Source organism: Artibeus jamaicensis, unplaced genomic scaffold (genome assembly GCF_021234435.1).
Source record: "Artibeus jamaicensis isolate MK-2021 breed Jamaican fruit bat unplaced genomic scaffold, CSHL_Jam_final contig_332, whole genome shotgun sequence".
In the NCBI taxonomy this organism is placed as follows: domain Eukaryota; kingdom Metazoa; phylum Chordata; class Mammalia; order Chiroptera; family Phyllostomidae; genus Artibeus; species Artibeus jamaicensis.
In genome coordinates this window covers 2,735,247-2,755,114 of record NW_026521788.1, presented here as the reverse complement: position 1 = coordinate 2,755,114, position 19,868 = coordinate 2,735,247, and the positions used below count along the sequence as shown (strand labels likewise).

The following is a 19,868-nucleotide window of genomic DNA, read 5'->3' as shown; positions in this document are numbered from 1 at the left end:
ATGAAAACATAGGTACTAAACTCATGAACCTTGGTCTTAGAGAAGATTTTATACGGGGTCTGGCACAAATAATGCCCCTTTTTAATTACAAAATCTTATTACAAAATCATAAGCATGTAATTCTGTAACATAACAATATCACACTCAAGCACACTATATGACATTTTAGGTGAAATGTTCCAATTAAAACTATAAATTATTACACCCGTATTATTACCCTACAACACTGTCAGGCATTACTTCTGCCGGACCCCGTATATTTGACTCTGAAGGCAAGGGAAGTAAAGGTAAAAATAAGTGCATGGGACTGTATCACACTAAAAAGCATCAGCACAGCAATAGAAACCACCAACGAAACAATAAGGCAACAAACCAAATAGAAGATGATATTTGCAAACTAACTCCAACAAAGGGTTAATATCCAAAATATATAAAGAACTCATACAACTCAACACCAAACAATCCACTTAAAAAAATGGGCAGAGGACCCGAACAGACGCTTGTCCTAAGAAGACCTACAAATGGTCAAGAGATATATGAAAAGATGCTCAGCTTCACTAGGTATTGGGGAAATGGAAATCAAAACTACGATGAGACACCACCTCACATGTGTTAGGTAGTTATTATCAATAAGACAAGTTATAACAAATGTTGGAGAAGTTGTGGAGAAAAGGGAACTCTCATTTGTGAGGGCAACTTTGCCCGCAAAGTCCCCCCATCCGCCACGGATGAAAGTGAAACTACCAAGACATGATCTGCTTGGGGAGGAGAGGTGGTCAATCTCTCAGAGGAGAAAGGCCAAGAGCCCCTTCCTCAGTGGCTTTTATTGGGTTTGGAACATACGGGAATACAGGTAAAGCTCATCAATGTCAGGCACCAAGGATCAAACAGTAGGTAACATTTCAAAGAAATCTGAGGGCTTAATCTGAGTCAGTGTCTGTCAGGTAAGGGGGTTGCAAAAACTTTGGGAGACATACTCATTTCGTACTCGGACCCTTATATGAATGAAAGTACTCTTAGCAAAGCAGGCTTCACAGGACCCCAGGAATTTTTTCTTATGCCCAGTCACCCTGGATCTCGCTGTAGCTGGCAAAGGGCTGCACTGCCTTCTCCATCATAGGTTTTTAGGCCTAAGTGGATTAGAGCCAGGAAGAGCTTCTCCCAGACAGAAATGGGGGCTCAGTCTATGCCAGAATAGCTAGGGGGCGAGGGTCCATCACAACCTCTTTGCTGCAGCCCCCCCCGAGTCCTTCCTTGAAGGCCTCCCAAGTGATTGTGTCTGGTTTAGGTTGCCCCTCCTCTGAGGGGTCATACCCATCTCTGACTAACCGACCAAGCGTTGGGGGCAGGGGATGAAGCAGAAGCAGTGCTGCTGCCAGAGATAAGCTTTGTCTCCTTAGTGGCTTGCAGTCCGGAGGTCGCTCACTCAGCCTTAGCCATAGGGGGTGGTTACAACCCCTGAAACCAGGCAGAGTGGTTCCCAACATTCCTTCACTGCTGATGAGATTGTAATCTGGTATAGCCGCTATGGGAAACAGTATGGCTGTTCCTCAAAAAAAGGAACAATACAGTTATATCATACGATCCAGCAGTGCTTCTTTAGGGTGTCTACCCCCAAAACTTGAAAACATTTATTCACAAAAATACATGCACCCCTGTGTTCATTGCAGCCACTTGTATTCATAGTGGCCAAGACATGGAACATGGAAACAGCAAAAGTGTCCTTCAATAGATGATTGGATAAAGAAGATATGGTACACGTATGCTATGGAATACTACTCAGCCATAAGAAAATATGAAACATTGCCATTTGCAACAACAAGGGTGGACCTTGAGAATATTATGCTAAGTGGAATAAGTCAGAAAAAGCTAAGAACCATGTGATTTCCCTTATGTGGGATATAAAACTGAAACTCAGACATAGACAACAAACAGTATGGTGGTTACCAGAGGGGACTGGGAGGAAGTAGTAAAGGAACAAGGGGGTCAACTATGTGGCTATGGAAGATTTGATTTTGGGTGGAGATGCACAATGCAATGTATAGGTCATGAATCATAGAACTCTACACTTGAACCCTGTTATATATAAACTTATTAATCAATGTCACCCCAACAAATTCTATTTAAAAATAAATAAAAGGACTGAAATTATACAAATTATGTCTCCAACCATGGCAGAATAAAATTAGAAATCAGTAACAGTAGGAAACGGTGAAATTTACAAATGTGTGAAATTAAGCAACACACTACTAAATAAGCAATGTGTCAGAATAAAGCACAGGGGCAATTAGAGAATATTTTTAGGTGAACGTAAGTTAAAGCACAATATACCAAAACTTAGGGATGTAGAAAAAGCAGTGTTTAGAGGAAAATGTATACCTCTAAATACTTACATTAAAATAGAAGGTCTCAAATTAATAACTTAATCTAGCTTAAGAAACTAGGAAAAAGAAACAACTAAAAGCAAGCAAGCAAGCAGAATAATTACTAAATATTAGATTAAAATGAAATAGAGAATAGAAAAGCAACAAAGTTAACAAAACCCTAAAATTGTTTTTTTGATGATCAACAAAATTGGCACATCTTTTGCTAAATTGGCTAAGGAAAAAAAGAGGACTCAAAGTACTAAAATCAGGAATGAAAGAAGGAATATTTCTAGTAATCTTACAGAAATTGAAAAGATTGTAAGGGACTGCTAAGGACAACTGTATGCCAAAAATTAGATAACCTAGATAAAATGGAAAATTTCTAGAAAGACACAAACTACCAAAACCGACTCTAGAAGAAATAGAAAATCTGGATAGACTTAGGACAAGCAAAGAGATGAAATTAGTGATTTAAAATAAAAAAGAAGTTCCCACAAAGAAAAGCCCAAATTTTTAAAGAAGAATTAATACTTAGCTTTCATAAATGCACTCAAATGATAGAAGAGGAAACACTTCCTAATTAAATCTATGAGGCAAGCAATCCCCTGCTACCAAAATCAAAGACATCACAATAAAAGAACTTTTAGGAATCAAAGGACACAATCAGCAAAGTGAAAAGGTAACCTACAGAATGGGAGAAAATATTTGCTAATCGTGTATCTGGTAAGGTTTAATATCCAGAACGTGTAAAACTCTGCAATGCAACAACAAAAACAACCAAAATAATCCAGTTTAAAAATGGGCCAAGGAGTTAAGACATTTCTCCAAAGATGATGATATGCATATGGCCAACAAACACATGAAAACATGCACAACATCACTAATCATCGGAGAGATGCAAACCAAAACATACCACTTCACACCCATTAGAATGACTAATGTCAAAAATAAAACAGAAAATAGCCAGCGTTGGTAAGTCTGTAGAGACATTAGAACCTGTGCACTGTTGGAAAGTTGTAAAAGGTACAACCTGTATGGAAAACAGTATAGAGGATTCTTGAAAGTTTCTAAAAATAAAAAGAACTACCATGTGATTAAGTAATTTCATTTCTGGGTATATATTCCCCAAAATTGAAGACAGAGTCCTCAGATATTTGGACACCCATGTTCATTGTTGCACTATTCACAATAGCCAAGAGGTAGAAGCAACCCAAATGTCCATCAGTGGATAAATGGATAAACAAAATATGGCATATACAATGGAATATTACTCAGTCTTAAAAAGGTCATATCCTACAACATGGGTGAACTTGAGGACATTATACTAAGTAAAATAAGCCAGTCATAAGAAAGACATACTGTGCAATTCCACATGAGGTATCTAATCAAATTCATAGAAACAGCAGAATGGTGGTTACCAGGGGCTGGAGGGGAGAAAGGAGCTGTTACTCAGTCCTTATAGAGTTTCAGTTTGCCACATGAAAAAATTCTAAAGATCTGTTTCACAGCATGTGAATACACAAAGCACTACTGAACTGTACACTTAAAAATGCTTAAGATGATAAATTTTGCGTTACATGTTTTTTACCACAATAAAAATTGCGAAAAAGATTTTTTAAGAAAAACTGTGACCAGTTTTCTTCATTAATACAGATGCAAAAATCCTCAAAAAATACTAACAAACTGAATTCAGCAGCTTACAAAAAGAATTATATACTATGACCAAGATGCAAAAATTAATCAGTAGTCATATACCATGTTAATAGAATAAAGGAGTGAAAGACCACATGGTCATCGCAATAGACAAAGAGAAACTATTTGACAAAGTCCAATACTCAACCAATTGAATAGAAGGAAACTTCCTCTACCTGATAAAAGGCATTTACAGAAACCCACAGCTATCACCATAATTAGTGGTGAGAGACACTGAAAGCTTTTCCTCTAAAATCAGGAACGAGGAGGTCTTCTCTCGCCACTTCTGTTCCACATTGTATTGGAGGTTCCAGCCAGAGCAATCAGACAAGGAAAAGAATTAAAAGCATTCAGACTGGAAGAGAAGTAAAACTGTATTTTCAGATGGCATGATCTTGTGTGTAGAAAATCTTTAGGAATCCACAAAAAACCAAAACTGTTAGAGTTAATAAGTATCTTAGCAAGGTTGCTGGATATAAGAATTAGGAATAAAATTGGAATGACAATCCAAAAATGAAATTAAGAAAGTAATTCCACTTATAATAACATCAAAGAATGAAAATACTTAGGAATGCATTTAACCAAAAAAATGTAATACTGATACACCGAAAACTAAAAAATGTTCAGAAGGCCTAAATAAATGAGACATCCTATATTCATGGAATGGAAAACTTAATTCTACAGTCCTGTCCAAATGGCTCTTGGCATAAAAAAACCCTAACTTGGCATAAAGGTAAACATACAGATTAGTGAAATAGAGCTGAGAATCAGAAATAAGCCCATGTATCTATTATGAATTTATTTTTGACGTGAAGGCCAAGATAATCTGAGGGGAAGGCATGGCACCATTCTGCAGATGGTGCTGGAACAATCGAACATCCACATACAAAAAAATGAAGTTGGGTCCCTGCCTCATGCTACATACAGAAATCAGCTCGAAATGGATCAAATACCTAAATGTAATAGCTAAAACTGTAAAACTTTTAGAAGGAAACATAGGGATACATTTTCCTGGCCTTAGATTTGGCAATGAATTCTTAGAAATAATACCATCAGCACAGCATCAAAACAAAATATAATCAAGATTTTACCAAAATGGAAAACTTTTGTACATCAAAGAGCACTATCAAGAAAGTGAAAAGAAAACCTACCGAATGGGAGAAAATATTTGCAAATCACAAACTGATAAGCCTTTAGTATCCAGAATTTGTAAAGAACTCTTAAAAACCAACAACAAAAAGATTTTGTTTGAAGTGGGCAAAGGATTTGTGTATCTTCTCCAAAGAAGATATAAAAGTGGCCAATAAGTACATGAAAAGATGCCAGACCTTTTCAGTCAGTAGGGCTGTGCAAGTCAAATCACAACAAGATACCACTTCACGTCCTGTAGGAAGGCCATTATTTTTTTAAAAGGAAAATATTAAATGTTGGGTTGAATGTGGAAAAGTTGGAATCCTCTCCATTACTGGTGGAAGGTAAGATGGCACAGCCAGTGTGAGAAGCTCTTTGGCAGTTCCTCAGAAAGTTACATGTAGAGTTACCGTATGACCCAGCAGCTCTACTTCCAAGTACATACCGAAGAGAACTGAAAACATACATTAACACAGAATCTTGTTCAGGAATGTTCATGACAACATTATTTTGTATAATAGCCAAAAAATGAAAACAACCTCAAATGTCCATCATCTGATGAATATGTAAACAAAATAAATCTGCCCATTGGAATATTATTCAGCTGTAAACTAGAATGAAATACTGCTACATGCTACAACATATACAACATGAATAAAACTTGAAAACATTTTGCCAAGTGTGAAAGAAGCCAGACACAAAAGGGTGCCTGTTACATGATTCTGTGTATATGAAATGCTCAGAATGGGCAAGTCCACAGAGACAGAAAGTAGGTCAGCAGTTGTCAGGCCTGGGGAAAGGGAAGAGTGAGAGGCGACTGCTGGCGGGCGTGGAGGTGCGTTGTGTGCTGAAGAAAAGGTCCTGGGATTAGAGTGGTACTGTTTGCACAACCTCATCAAGATACTAAAACCTGCTAAATGGTATGCTTTAAATGGTGACTTATGATATTTGCATTATGTATCAATCTCTATAAAAAGTCAGAGTCAAGCTTTAGCTGGTGGAGATAGTAACCATACCATTCTGAAGATGAGAGAAAAAACATTGTAAGGGTTTGGGTTTAAGGAACAATCAAAATCAACCAACCAACCCAAAAAACCCCTCAATAATCACTATCATAAGAACTAGAATTTTTTTCATTGAATCCTATAACTGAAAGCCTGCCTAACTTGCAGTATGGACCACTACCTGATTTCAGATATAGTCTTTTAACTCTTCTAGAACACAGGAATAGAGAGTACTGTAGGGTAGCCAACATTAATGCAGAAAGAAGCATATTTTGAACTGTTCCTCTTCTGGCCCCAGCTGGAAGGAAAAAGTTAGAAGGCAAGGGTATTATCTCTTGAAAGAGAAAGGTAACATTCTCAAAACATAAAACAAATCTCTTTTCATAAGTCATTTCTTCAGATATACAGGTGTGCCGGAAATGGTGATCCCTGCAGGGCAGGTCCGCAAGGCCTGGGCAGCACCACCCACTGTGCCAGGCAGCAGCCTCCCAGAACCCCCTGTGTACCCTACGCATCTCCCTCATCCATGGGGTTACAAGATAAAATGGCAGGGAAGAAGCACTGTTTCTTTTTAAAGGTTCATCTCTCTAAGGTTCTCCCTACCATGGAATCATCTTCTACTAAACACTCTTAACTGTCGTTGCCCCTCCTAAAAAGTGCCCATTACTTTTCGGAGATCTGTACAGCAGGCATTTTCAGCTGGTGTCCTGCAAGAAGTTTCAAAACATGCAATACCCGACTGTTTAGTCAGGGGCAGTGACCTCTATTCGCTTAAGTTGTCAAGTTACAAAATAGTTCTGCTTTTGAGTTGGTGAATTTAAGATCATTTCCAAATTGTCTACCTAATTTATCATACATATAAGTGGAAGTTAATACTTTCTGTCTGTAAAAGATCCAGTTTCTGTTTTATATTGATATTTTCTAAGGTTTGGGGATATAAGTTTATTTTACAGGTTGGCTCGTGTTTATCAGGTCTACAACCCCATTTCAATTCATTTTCAGCTTGTGTGTCCATTCTGCTTTGGTTCTTCTGTGTTAGTGATATTCAACCTTAAAGAGTAAATTGGCACTGCTGATTAGGTGAAAAAAAATCAAGACCCGAAGAACATTGTTTGTCCTCCAGTAAAGTACTGCTGCAGCCCATCCAACACTGATTGGTTGTGTTTCTCCCCAACCAGGAGTCCATTCTACATGACTTAGTTGCTGGGAGTCTTGTTGACTCACTGACCTCTCTGTATTGAAATGACCCCTAGGGCTCCACAGACCCCATTTGAAATCACTGCTCCTCTTTAAAACATTTAAAAGTTTTGAGACTTTTAAAATGTCCCTAATGCTTTCGAAAGCGACATTGTATAATAAAATACTTTTATGACCTTTCTTTACTTTCAGTGAAACTCATCGTTCTTTACCAACATGTGTAGAGGTATGCCGGTTTTCTGTCTGCCAGGATTTTCTTGGCACACATGATAGTACATTCTTGAAGAATATCATGTATCTAAGAATTGGGAACATTTTTACTCACAAGTAATAAAGAGCTGTGAATTGAAACATTTTCAGAATACATTTTGAAAATACTCAAAATGAGAGTAGAAATGACAACTGTGGTTTCTTTATAAAACAAGGTAGAATGTTTTAATTAGTAATCTTTATTTCCTCTAGGGTTTAATGAAGAAATTCATTCGATGTTCTACACGTGTAACTGTGGGAACTATAAAAAAATTTCTAAGTTTAAAACTAAAACTTCCAAGTTCTTATGAGGTAAGTTAATAATCTGACATAGATCATTTTGATTAAGATCATTTTGATTATTCTCATCTGAAGTAAAATTCTAACAAAGTAAGTAAATATTAAATGAACATACACTTAATTTAAATTTATAGAAACTTTGGTTATTTTCATGTAAAAATTTAATTCTTAAATGTAACATTCTATTTATGTAATCTGTATTTTTTTATTTTAACCTGACTAGACCATACTACTAATGCATTTAGTGTTTTATAATCAGAAAAGATATTTAAATAACATTAGGTATTCTCAAAATAAGTATCTCAAGTAAATGGATTCTATTTTTGTTTTTTATGCCAGTGTGCTTTATTTGGGGTGTGTCTTTTTTATTTTTAATCTGAGACCTTTGAGATCCATTTTAATCAACTGTTCATTGACTTTTTAAAAATGTAAAACAATATTAAAAGGAATTTTGTAAATAATGTTCCTTTTATTCCCATAGTATGTGAAGGGAGCACTATTTACCATTAAGTGAAATCTAGTGTTTCAGTATTGCATCTGCACAATGCAGTTTACCCGTTTCTTTACAGGAGAGAGAAAATGCCCTGATGTTGATCATAGTACAGTATCCTTATCTGTCCTAGTACAAAGGACTTCTTCTGTGATTTTCAGTAATATTTACTGAAATATTTTCTTATTTTGCTGCGCAACATGTTGGGGATGATTTATTGAAATACCTGAAAGCTGAAAATTTTGTAACAGCACTGCTTATGAATTTATATTATAGGTGAGATAAGATGAAGTTATCTACTTTGCTCTTTTAAACATAAAATGGTGTCTGAAAAACATTTTGAAGTCCATATCAGACCATAAATCATCAAAAACCTCAATATATTTTAGCTATTAATTTGTCTAATACAATTAGAACAATACTCATTTAGACTTAAGGTTCAAAACTGTTCTCTGTCTAGCCAAACAATGATAAAACCTGTTTTTCTTTGCCCTTTCTACCCTTTAAATTTAATTGTCAGTTTGCTCTTAATAGCTAGAGAGCCAAAATGTTGAATTTATTGGGACCTATGATAAACATTGAATTATGCTTTGTTGATTAGTCAATCATAGTCACATATGGAGGTCATTTGGTTCCTGCAACACTAGAGCAAAAGTGAGCATTGATAAGTGCAACACTTTTGAAGTTTTGTGCAAGGTGAGAAGGGGGTCCTGCAAGTATTAATGCAAGTTACCAGCCAAGCAGAGCAGGGAGGCCTGAGACCCCTGGGAGACACAGGCCAGAGGCATGGTGCTAACTGTGCTGGCAGCTTAGCTGTAGGCAACTACCAGAAATTCTCACATGCCTCGAGGGCCCCATAAATCACGCCTCTACATTCATTCATGTGCCCTTGTCAGATATAAACTAGTAAGAGGAAAGTAACTCTTTCAAATCTTGGATTGGAAGGTGAAAGGATTCTGAGAGATGAATATAAAACTGATGTGAAGAAGTGAGGTTTCCACAATTTCTTCTCATTCAGTAAGAGGCAATCGCAAGAATACATCTAAAATCTCAGAGCTTGCACAGAGACGTGGACTAAGAAAAGTTACATTGCTTTGTGAAATTGTGTATATGAACTTGAGGTACAGGTAGGTGGGACAAGACAAAAAGTGCTTCATGGTACTTATATCTGCTTTAAATAAAAACAGTGTTCTTTTTAAGTAAATGAATAATATTTCTATTTTAACTATTTGAGTCGTTTTTGAAATTTGAAAAAAAAACGTGTAAAACACGTATCCATTCAAAATTACTTATGTTAATGGGCCTGTAACTGTTCTTTTTGAAGTTGGACGTGCTCTGCAATGGTGAAATCATGGGGAAGGATCACACTATGGAATTCATCTACATGACACGATGGCGGCTAAGAGGCGAAAACGTAAATTGCTTTTATATTTACTTGTGTGTATATTCAGTTTATACTGCTACGGTACTCAGATTTAACAGTGTTACCTAGAAACTCAAAGAACAAAGTAGCTTGGGAAAGAGAAAGAACTGGTTTCTGTTTATTGTCTCTCTCGGTTATACCATGATAATTTGTCCCAAGTACAAGACCAAGGTTTATGTTAAATGTAGTTTTGTTATACTTAAGGTGAGTTTAAAACCCAATTAAAATATATTCAGAGTTCTACTAACCTCAAGACAGAGAAGATGACACGTTTTTTAAAAACCTTCATAAAATATGGGAGCATTTAACTATGTGGAGTAGAGGGGAGGAGACTCAACGTCTGCCCTGTCTTGTATGTTTAATGGTGGGTAACGCCGTTTTTTGATCATGGTAGAGAGGATGGATAGGCTAAAATCCAGGTAAACTTTTTTCAGTAACCTGATTTATATTGAAAGTATAAAATTAGACCAAAGGATAAATGTGATTTCTGATGCCAGATTAGATTATTGTGCCTCATGCCCTAAGCAATATGGGGAAAATGATTAAAAGAAAAACCTAAGAAAATTCAGAAAACCTAAAAGGAGAATTTTATATTTTGAACTGTATCTTTGATTAGAATTAGAACGTTCAAGCATATCTCATCTGAATTATATGTAACATCGTTATTAGGGACACTTTAGGGACTAGGGATTATAAGGCTAGTATGTAGGAGTAAGGAACATAGTAGTGATACTAACAGAAACTCTTTCATAACCTGATTACATGAATAAACTTCGATTGACTGCAAGATCAGAGTAAATGACTTCCATTTAACCCTTAAGATTTTGTGGTATTTAGGGTAAAAAAATGTCATATTTTTAAACTCTGTAATTTTAACCTCTCTGTAAGCTAGGTTTTGTTATATTTTCTTATGAAAATATAAATTATAAAAACAATCACAAAGTTAAGAAATGTAACCTCACACAAAGATAGCTAATACAGAGTCCAGATATAATAGGGTACAGTGGTTCAAAAACATACTTATATTAAATGTAAACATCTGTGGAACTTCTGTGAAACCTCAAAATATCTTTTTTGTGTGCCATTCAATGGGTAGGATATTTGGCTATTTTTAGGAAGAAATGTCTTGATGTGATATAATAATAAATAAAGCACCAAGCTTCTTAGTCACAATTTTTTTTCTATTGAGTCTCACATGGGTCAAGCTTCCTTGTGAAGCTGAGTTATCAAAACCAGGAAGAAAAATTATGTTTTATTACTAGTCACCAACTAGTTGTGTGCCCTTGAACTCAATAAACCTCTCTATAGCTATTTTAAAAAACATCTAATTGTCTTTGTATCTGGTAAATTACTGCTTGCCTTTATATGACATTTCCTAGTTCTTAAATGATACCGCCTACATCACCCTCATTTAATCCTTCCAACTAAAATGCTTCAGGTAGCAGGTACAGCCATTACCCAGCACTGTTGAGGTCCAGATAGTGTAATATTACACATAATACTAATATATTGGTACAATTTTAGCTTTCTTTGGTAGTTCTTTGGGCATTTCAGTATGTGCTTGGAACCATCGTTATGAACGGGCTTGCCTTAAGTTTGAAGAGATGTAACTAGTTACCCGCTGTAAGACTCCGCTAGCACTTGTCGTCCGTCACAAGATTCCCTGCCCAAAGGTCACCCACACTGCCAGTTATTTTAAGGTCAGAGAAGGAACTAATGCATTGAAATAGTTATTAATAGGCTATAAATTAAATCAGTCTTTGCTACAATTATGATTTTGATTACACGTTTCTGAAGTTTGAAGTCCTTAGTTGTTTAAGGCATATTTTAACAAAAGTTTTTTTCAGAAAACTGTTCACTATTATATGATTTTTCATTCACATAAAAACTAAGCCAGTAAATAGAGAAATTACCACATTTTACCTTTAGTGCAATAGTGAAGTAATATACTAGCCTGTTTTATTTTTTATTTCAGCAAGAAAAACCTGTATTTGTTTGTTCCCCTCCTCCATCCTGTTTTCTGCCATAGCCTTCACAATCTCAATCCTTCTAAGACTAGTAGTTCCGTTTTTCCAGTCTCTCAAATCAAAATCCCTGAAATCAACCCTGGTTTTTTTTCTTTTACCCATTTTTAGCAAATAGGTGACCTCTACACTATATATATAATACTATACAGTATACAGGATAATCAGAACCCATTGTGTCTTACCAGCCTCAGTCCACTACGCTGACCCAGGCCACCGTCAGCCACCCTCCTGGATTCCTGCCAAAGTCTCCGACCTGGGCTCCATACTTCCTTCCACTCCTGCTGCCACCTCTTTCCCCTCCCATCTTCATCCAGTGCCGCAGTTAGTACACGTTAGAACACGTCACTTCTCTGCTTTGAACTCTCCAGTAACACCCAGTAGCATGTAGACAAAAGCCAAAATCCTTCCAGGGACCTACAGATACAAACCCACCTGATGTTCCTTAGATAGCTCTCTGATCTTGCCCCTTTTCTCTCCCTCTGGCTCCCTGCACTCTGGCCTCCCCAGGTGTCACTTAACTGGCTCCCTTTACCCCTTCACTCACAGAGTTATGCTTCTACATCACCACCTCAGTGAGGCCCCTGACTTTGCTTAACTCTACAATTCCCTCTCCCACTCTGGCACTCTTAATCTTTAAAAATCAAAATTTTAACCCAGGCGGGTGTGGCTCAGTGCATTGAGTGCTGGCCTGAGAACCAAAGAGTGGTCAGTTCAATTCCCAGTCAGGGCACATGGCTGGATTGTGGGCCAGGTCCCCAGTAGGGTGTGCACACAAGAGTCAACCACACATTGATGTTTCTCTCCCTCTTCCTCTCTTCCTTCCCTTCTCTCTAAAAGTAAATATTTTTAAATAAAAAATATATTTTAATTTATATGTATATATATTTATTCATTCCTGGGCATTATATTTTTAAAAATAAAAATAAATTTTATGAATTTATTGGGGTGACATTGGCTAATTACATAGGTTTCAGGTGTACAGTTCTATAATACACCATCTCTGTATTGTATTGAGTGCTCACTATCCCAAGTCATGTCTCCTTCCATCACCATTTATCCCCTCTTTACTCTCTTCTACCTCCCCGACCCCCTTTTCCTTTGGTAATCACCATGCTATTGCCTGTGTCTATGAAGCTTTTCTTTTCCCTTCACTGTTCTCACCCAGTCCCCGAACCCCACCCCCTTGATCCTGTTTTATGCCTTTCACAGTATTGCATACCATCTGACGTGCTATGCCTCTTGTCTGTGTTTATTGTTTGTCCTCCAACTGCAATGTAGTCCGAGGGCAGGGGTCCTACTTGTTAATTGCGGAGTCTCGGCATGGAGAGCAGTTGCTCTCCACAGACACTCAATAAATATTTGAAGAGTAAGTTGAATGAACATTTCTTTTATAAGGTAATAGTTATATAAAATATATCCTAAAGATTAGTCTATTTATTTGAATCTCAGTTTCTCAGTTGATTTTGTTAAACAAATTTAACATTTTTGCACTTGTTCCAATTAATTATGAGTCATAATAGTAGTAATTAATGAATTCTGACCATTGAAATGAATGGACAAATTAGCAATAAAACAATCATTTCTTGAATAAAACCCTACTAGCAATCACATACTTTACCATCTCTACCCTCCATTGGTAGCAAGATGCCAGGTGTCTGAAAACTCACAGTACTTTACCCTCTGGTGTTGCTAACCGGCTCTGCCTGGCTCTGGGGACATCTTCCTGCCAAACAAGTGTCCACCTTCTAGTTCTTTCACTTGCTTCTAGTGCAGTTTGATGTTACACATTTTAGTCCACTGGGATTTGTTTATTTATACACACATACTTACAATAAGGCTAAGACTCTAACTTAATCTACTTGGGTTTTTTGGTCAGAAAAAATATGATTTATTGAATGATCTATAATTTTCCTCATTGTTTTGAGATGTCACTATTATCTGCATATGTATCTACACATATTTGTATACACACAGACACACAGATGTGTGTGTGCCCTCATATATATTTGTGTGTGTGTGTGTGTGTATATTTTCTTTTCATTCCTGGACATTGTATTTTGTTCTTCTGAGTGGGTCTCATCTCTGCACCAGCATTGCACATTAGATAGCTTATAAAAGTCTGATCACATAACACCTCTGTCTAAAACCTCTCAATTATCTATTTCCTTTGGGATAAATTTGAATACAGTCCAAACTAACTTACAAGGCAAACAATTGGACCTTCTAGGTTACTTTATGCTGTATTTTAGTATGTTAGGGCAAAGCTGCTTCTTAATTCTTTTCAAAATTGCGTTGGCTTTTTCCCATTTATTTTTTTCAGATAAACTTGAGAATGGTATTATAATTGCCATTGGATTAAATTTCTAGGTTGTTTGGCTAGAATTGGTATCTTTGCGGTTTTTTATTCTGTTCAGTGTGGTGGGGTATCTCCTCGCACGTCCTGCCCTCCTCTCTGACTCTCAATAGACAGTTCCTGTTGGATGTCACCTCCGCCCTCTGCGTCTTTTGCCTCAGGCACGGGCACTTCATATTCAGATCACCTCTACACCTTGTCCCCTTTGTAGGGTCCTAGGAAGACTCTCGGAAATCGGTTTTGCCTTCATTTCTCCAGAGGGAGACACAGCCCTGTACTGTCCAGCACCGTGCCTCTCCTTTAACGTGGGGCCACTCTACTTCAAGCGCAGCCTGCTTTTTATGCCCCTGCTCTTTCTGGATCTTCGGCTTCATTGTGATGCATTTTTTAAAAGATTTTTATCTTTCAGAATCAAGTAATGATTCAGAATCAAGTAATGATTTGATGCATTACTTGTGCAGAAGATCTTTCTGGATCTTCGGCTTCATTGTGATGCATTTTTTAAATGATTTTTATCTTTCAGAATCAAGTAATGATCTGGTCAATCTTAGCTTACTCTTGGAAATTTTTCAGTTCATAACAACACTGCAGCCTCAAGATCGTTATCCACAAGATTGCCTTTTTAATATAGGTTCATCTTTTGTTTATTAGTGGGATAAAATACACCTTTAAAAAGAAATAGTGCTTGTCTGTGTAACTACAAATCATCTGGGGATCTTGGTAAAATAATAGATTCTGATTCAGTAGGTTGGGGGTAGGGACCAAGAATCGGCATTTTCAGTAATTTCCCAGGGGATGCCAGTGCATCTGACCTTTGGACCATCCTTTGAGTAATAGGATTTTTGAGATGTTATCCATGACCACTGGCTTGCCCTGTGGCTTCCACATCTATGAATTGAGAGTGTAGAATTACAGAATTAAATCTCAGTTTGGAAGGGACTTAGTTGACTAACTACCAGACATAGATTCTGTTTATAATATCCATACAGTGTTCATCACATTTTTTGAAATATGGATTGAATTATATGTATTGTTCTGCAACTTCTCATTTGATAATATCTTGCAGAGAATCAGTAAAATTTGAAATAATTCTGCGTAATGGGTTGATAGCATTCTATTTGTGTGGCTGTAGCATAATTTGATTAACACACACCTCTTTGGTGTTCTGATATTACAGTCAGTGAGATATAATTGCAGTACATGGATCTTTTTGCACGTGTGCAAATATAATCATTGGCTAGATTCCAGATAGGGATTTACAACAGAGTATGTGTGTTTTAAATTTTGATAGGTACTAACAGATTGTCTTCTAAAAAGGTTTGAGCAATTTATAGTCACACCAATAATGTATAAAATAGTGCCCATATTCTGATATCCTCACTAATACTGATATTACCAGTTTTGTATTTCTTCTGAGAGGTTTCTTTTTATATCCATTGCCGTGTTCTGTTTTATGTGTAATGTTTGTCTCTTGCTGACTTCTGGGAGCTCCTTGTGTATTCTGGATGTTAACCTTCTATTTTATATGTTGCAGCTATTTTCCTCCCACTGTGTCCTGCTTTCTAGTTGTTGACTCAGTTTTTTGATCCTTAAAATTTAGGAAACACTAGCTATCTTGAAAATTTTTGGTAGGAATTAATTAGATATTACAAAGCACTTAGCAGTGTGCCTGGCATAATAAATGTCACTAATAGCTTGTGTATGTTAGCTTTTATTATTATAATTCCTCTTACACTTAGTCTTATCCAAGAGCTTACTGTTGCTATCTCTGTTCAAGTCTTAGTTTTCTCACGAGCTCACGTTCTTCCCACTCACCTCTTCTTGGGTGGGTTCCGTCCCTACTCTCGGTACAGCCCCTCTTTCCCAGATGGTCCTCAGTTTTATCTTCCAGCAACTCTGCCGGTCCATATCTAAAGTCACTGCACCACGTTTGTCCTGCTGTGCTTTATTCAAATTATCACACAGTTTTAGGGAAAGCAAACATCTGTCTTGACTGATACCAAAGAGATCAGTGGGGGAAAATAGTAAAATTGTCTCTTTCCACCTTAACTCTTTACACTCATTACATGCTATTTGGGACTTGCACTTTGGATCAAGTTTGGGAGGCAGAGCGGGGAAGGAGGCCTAGGAGAGCAGTGCTGGGCATGTTGTACGGCCTGTTGATGAGCCCTGCACAAAAATGCAAGGACTAACTTTGGGAGGAAAAAATGCTGACATCTTTGGGGAAATGGGAAATTTCTAAAATTTTCTTTAAAAGGCTGCCAGTATATTTGTTTTAATTATTGCTTACTTAAGTATTCTTTCAAACTATATCTTTTTAAAAGCTATTCTGGGGTATTGGATTTATCCTGGTTAATTTACATCTTCCATTTGTATGTATTTTTTCCATTTGGAAGATATATGCAATGTTGAATTCACATATGCATAATTATGTTAGCATAATACTGAAAATCAATATTTGGGAATGACTTTTTAATATGACTGGTTAAACTGCTCAAAGTTAGCTTACAAATGAATTTACTTAATGGTTTTCAAATATGTTCATTCGTTGATTGACTCATAAAACATTTTCAGTGCTGCTTCCCCTCAACCAGTTCTGGGCCTTAACTCTTAAGACTGCAAGTGTAAGTAAATTATAGACTCAAGGAGCTCACAGTCTGATACGATTAAAATACAATGGAGACTAAGAATCTAATCTAAACAATGTAAAGAACAGAATCTAAAACAGAAAGTGGATCCCTTACAGTTGGAGGCAAACTGCATGTCCCCGTCAGAGTGCTGATATCCTTAAACAGTGATACTTTCAGGGGGCAGTTGAAGAGGAGATCTGGATGAGATTACTTACAGGAAGGAATAGAGGAAATAGGGTACCCCTCCTGGATAGAAGAGGTGAGGGTTTTCCCAGGAATTGGTATTTGAAGAGGATATGGAAAGGATGGGCTACCATTTTGCTAAAATATTTGCAGAATATTAGCAAAACTCTTACTTAGATACTAAAATTACTTCAAGCTAAATTTTGCCAGTCACTAAGTTCTTAAAATCAATTTTTTAAAAAACAACTACCATATTTTGGAAAATGTTTACTTAAAATTAATCATGTTGACTCATGTTTGACGTTAAAATATTTTAAATTATCAGTTTTAAATATGTATCCAGTTGTGGATGCCTCTTATCTGATGAGTTCATCTCCTCCGCAGTTTCGGTGTCTGAACTGCTCATCTTCGCAAGTCTGCCCTCAGGATGGCCCTTTGTATCAGGTAAGAGGCACTCACGACTGTCCCTGCGGCCCCAGGACGTGGCCCCAAGGGACTGCTTCCACCCTACACTCAGGTGCCTGAGACATGTGACTCTGGAGACAAACACCTGAGCTACAAAACTTCTTTTCAAATTAATCCCCCAAAGGTTTCTGTTACTTTAGTGCTCTTGAAATAGCTATTTAATTTTACTAAACTAAAAAGGAAATTATAAATGTTAAGACCACAGTTTATGAGTTAGGAATTTTTAATAATTAGCAGTTTTATCCCTTGAGAAATCTCTGCTCCATATTGGATCTCTGCTCCGTGCTAAATACTTCTTTGTGTGTTATTTTTAAAAATGAATTATTTACCCACAAGTGAAAGTTAAAATTGCCACATGAGGTGAAGCTGAATAATGGCAGCAGCTAAATGTAATTACGAACTTGCTTACTAGGCCCTGCCCTAAGTACTTTACTGAGTTACTGCCTTTAATACAGAATGATAGTGACCAAATTTATTAATGCACTGAGAAAACTTGAACATGCATCTGAGGAAAGTTTACCTCATAAAAATACATATTAAAAATTTGGAAAACAGAAGGGACTAGGGTAGTATAGTAAGAATTACTGTCCATAGCTGATCTGTGATCAGCCTTAATCTATGGATGAGTCACAGCATTTCTCTAAAATCCTCATTGTTTGGAATATTACTCAGCCATAAGAAAAGAACAAAATATTACCATTTGCAACAGCATGGATAGACCTAGAGGTATTATGCTCAGTACATAAGTCAGTCAGAAAAAGACAAAACCATATGCTCTCACACATGTATAAAATCTAAAGACCAATGTAAACAAAAGAGAAATACACTCACAGACACAAGACTGAATTGGTGACTGCCAGAGGGCAGGGGGTTGAGGGGATTAGGTAAAAAAGGTGAAGGGGTTGAGAAGTATAGTTGGCAGTTGCAGAACAGTCACAGGGGTGTAAAGTACAGCACAGGAAATATAGTCAGTAATAGTATTGTAATAACTGTGTGGTGCCAGGTGTGTACTGGAAATATCAGGGAACACCTTGTAAAGTATGTGATTGTCTAATCACCATGTTGTATTCCTGAAATGAATATAATATTGAATGTAAATTGTAATTGAAAAGATTTTTTAAAGAACAGAAAAAAGAAATAATTTGTACTTCATGGTCATACCCTTGGATTTGCATATCTTAAAACTGTGTTCAGAATTTGGGGGGCAAGGGGAAATATTTTGGTTTTTTATTCTAAAGATTATAAATGCACTTTTTGAAAGTAGAGTTCTTAATAACACTGTGCTGAGGCATCCCTGCTTCTTTTGGAAATGTAAAAATATAAAACAACTTTCTTGGAGTCCGCTTTCCTGTGTGAGAGTATTTAGCAAGAAGGCTTTTAAAATGTGTCTGCTGTTTGAACCAGCAGTTCCACTGCTAGGAACCAGTCTGGGAGTAGTGAGGAAGTGGGGGTGCTGTGACTAGACTGTATAGATCCTTGGGTCAAAATTAATTTGTAATAGCCAAAAAAGAGGAGGGCGTAAAGTGAAAAGTACAGCAAAAGAGATTTATTTTAATAATTTGTAATTCACTTATGTAAAGGCATTATGCATAGCCTTTAAAAATGATCATATTAAGTAGTACAGAAATAAATTTATTTTTAAATGGATGAAATTATTTACCAAACAATACATGTACCATGATTGCAGTTTTGAAAGACAAGTAAGCACATAGATAAAAAGGTTAGAAGGATATAAACTGAAATGATTGTGGTAGTTATCTTTGGATGGTGTCATTTAAATGATGTTCCTTTTTTTCATGCGTGTGTGCTTTTCTGTGTTCTCCAGATCTACAGTAAAGCCAAGTTATTTTTATGATAAATAACTTGTTTTTTAAGAAAAACAGTATGCCAATGTTAATTTTAGGGTTTTCTAACATCCCATTTGAAATATATACTTCAGAAGTATCTGCTCTTCATCTTAGAACGTCATGAGACCGAGGCCTAGCAGCAGCTCTACAGAGTAGAAGCTTGGTCAGTGGGGTTACTTCACCTCCCCGAGGGGGCGTGAAATGCCGTGTTTCCTTAGGTCAGCACGCAAACTGAGATGCAAATGGACCTTGAAGTTCATCTTAATTTCCAGTACTATAACACATTTCAGTAAAAGTATTAAGCTTCATATGTTGCCATAGAACAAACACACAGAAATGGTTGGTTACTTGGAGGGGCAATCAAAACCATTTTTGGTCCAAAACTGAAAAAAACCTCGAGCATTTAACCAAGCCATTTTAACGTACTTCCCTCTCTACCTTTCATGCTTGTAAAATCAGTGATGGGATTTTTTTATATATTTTGAACAAATTCTAGAGCAAATGACTTAAC

The 19,868-nt window shown here is 36.7% G+C and overlaps 1 protein-coding gene across 3 annotated transcripts in view; it reads left to right on the top strand.

The window, feature by feature from the left end:
* Window positions 1-19,868, top strand: part of PCGF5 (polycomb group ring finger 5) — a 120,143-nt gene that overhangs the window by 92,785 nt on the left and 7,490 nt on the right. For 2 of the 3 annotated variants that reach the window (XM_037156678.2, XM_037156677.2), the window contains exons 7-9: window positions 7,853-7,951; window positions 9,754-9,843; window positions 17,430-17,489. In XM_037156678.2, the coding sequence (XP_037012573.1) occupies window positions 7,853-7,951; window positions 9,754-9,843; window positions 17,430-17,489 (249 nt within the window). The remainder of the gene's footprint in view (window positions 1-7,852; window positions 7,952-9,753; window positions 9,844-17,429; window positions 17,490-19,868) is intronic. The other variant, XM_053663829.1, reaches the window with a different exon arrangement.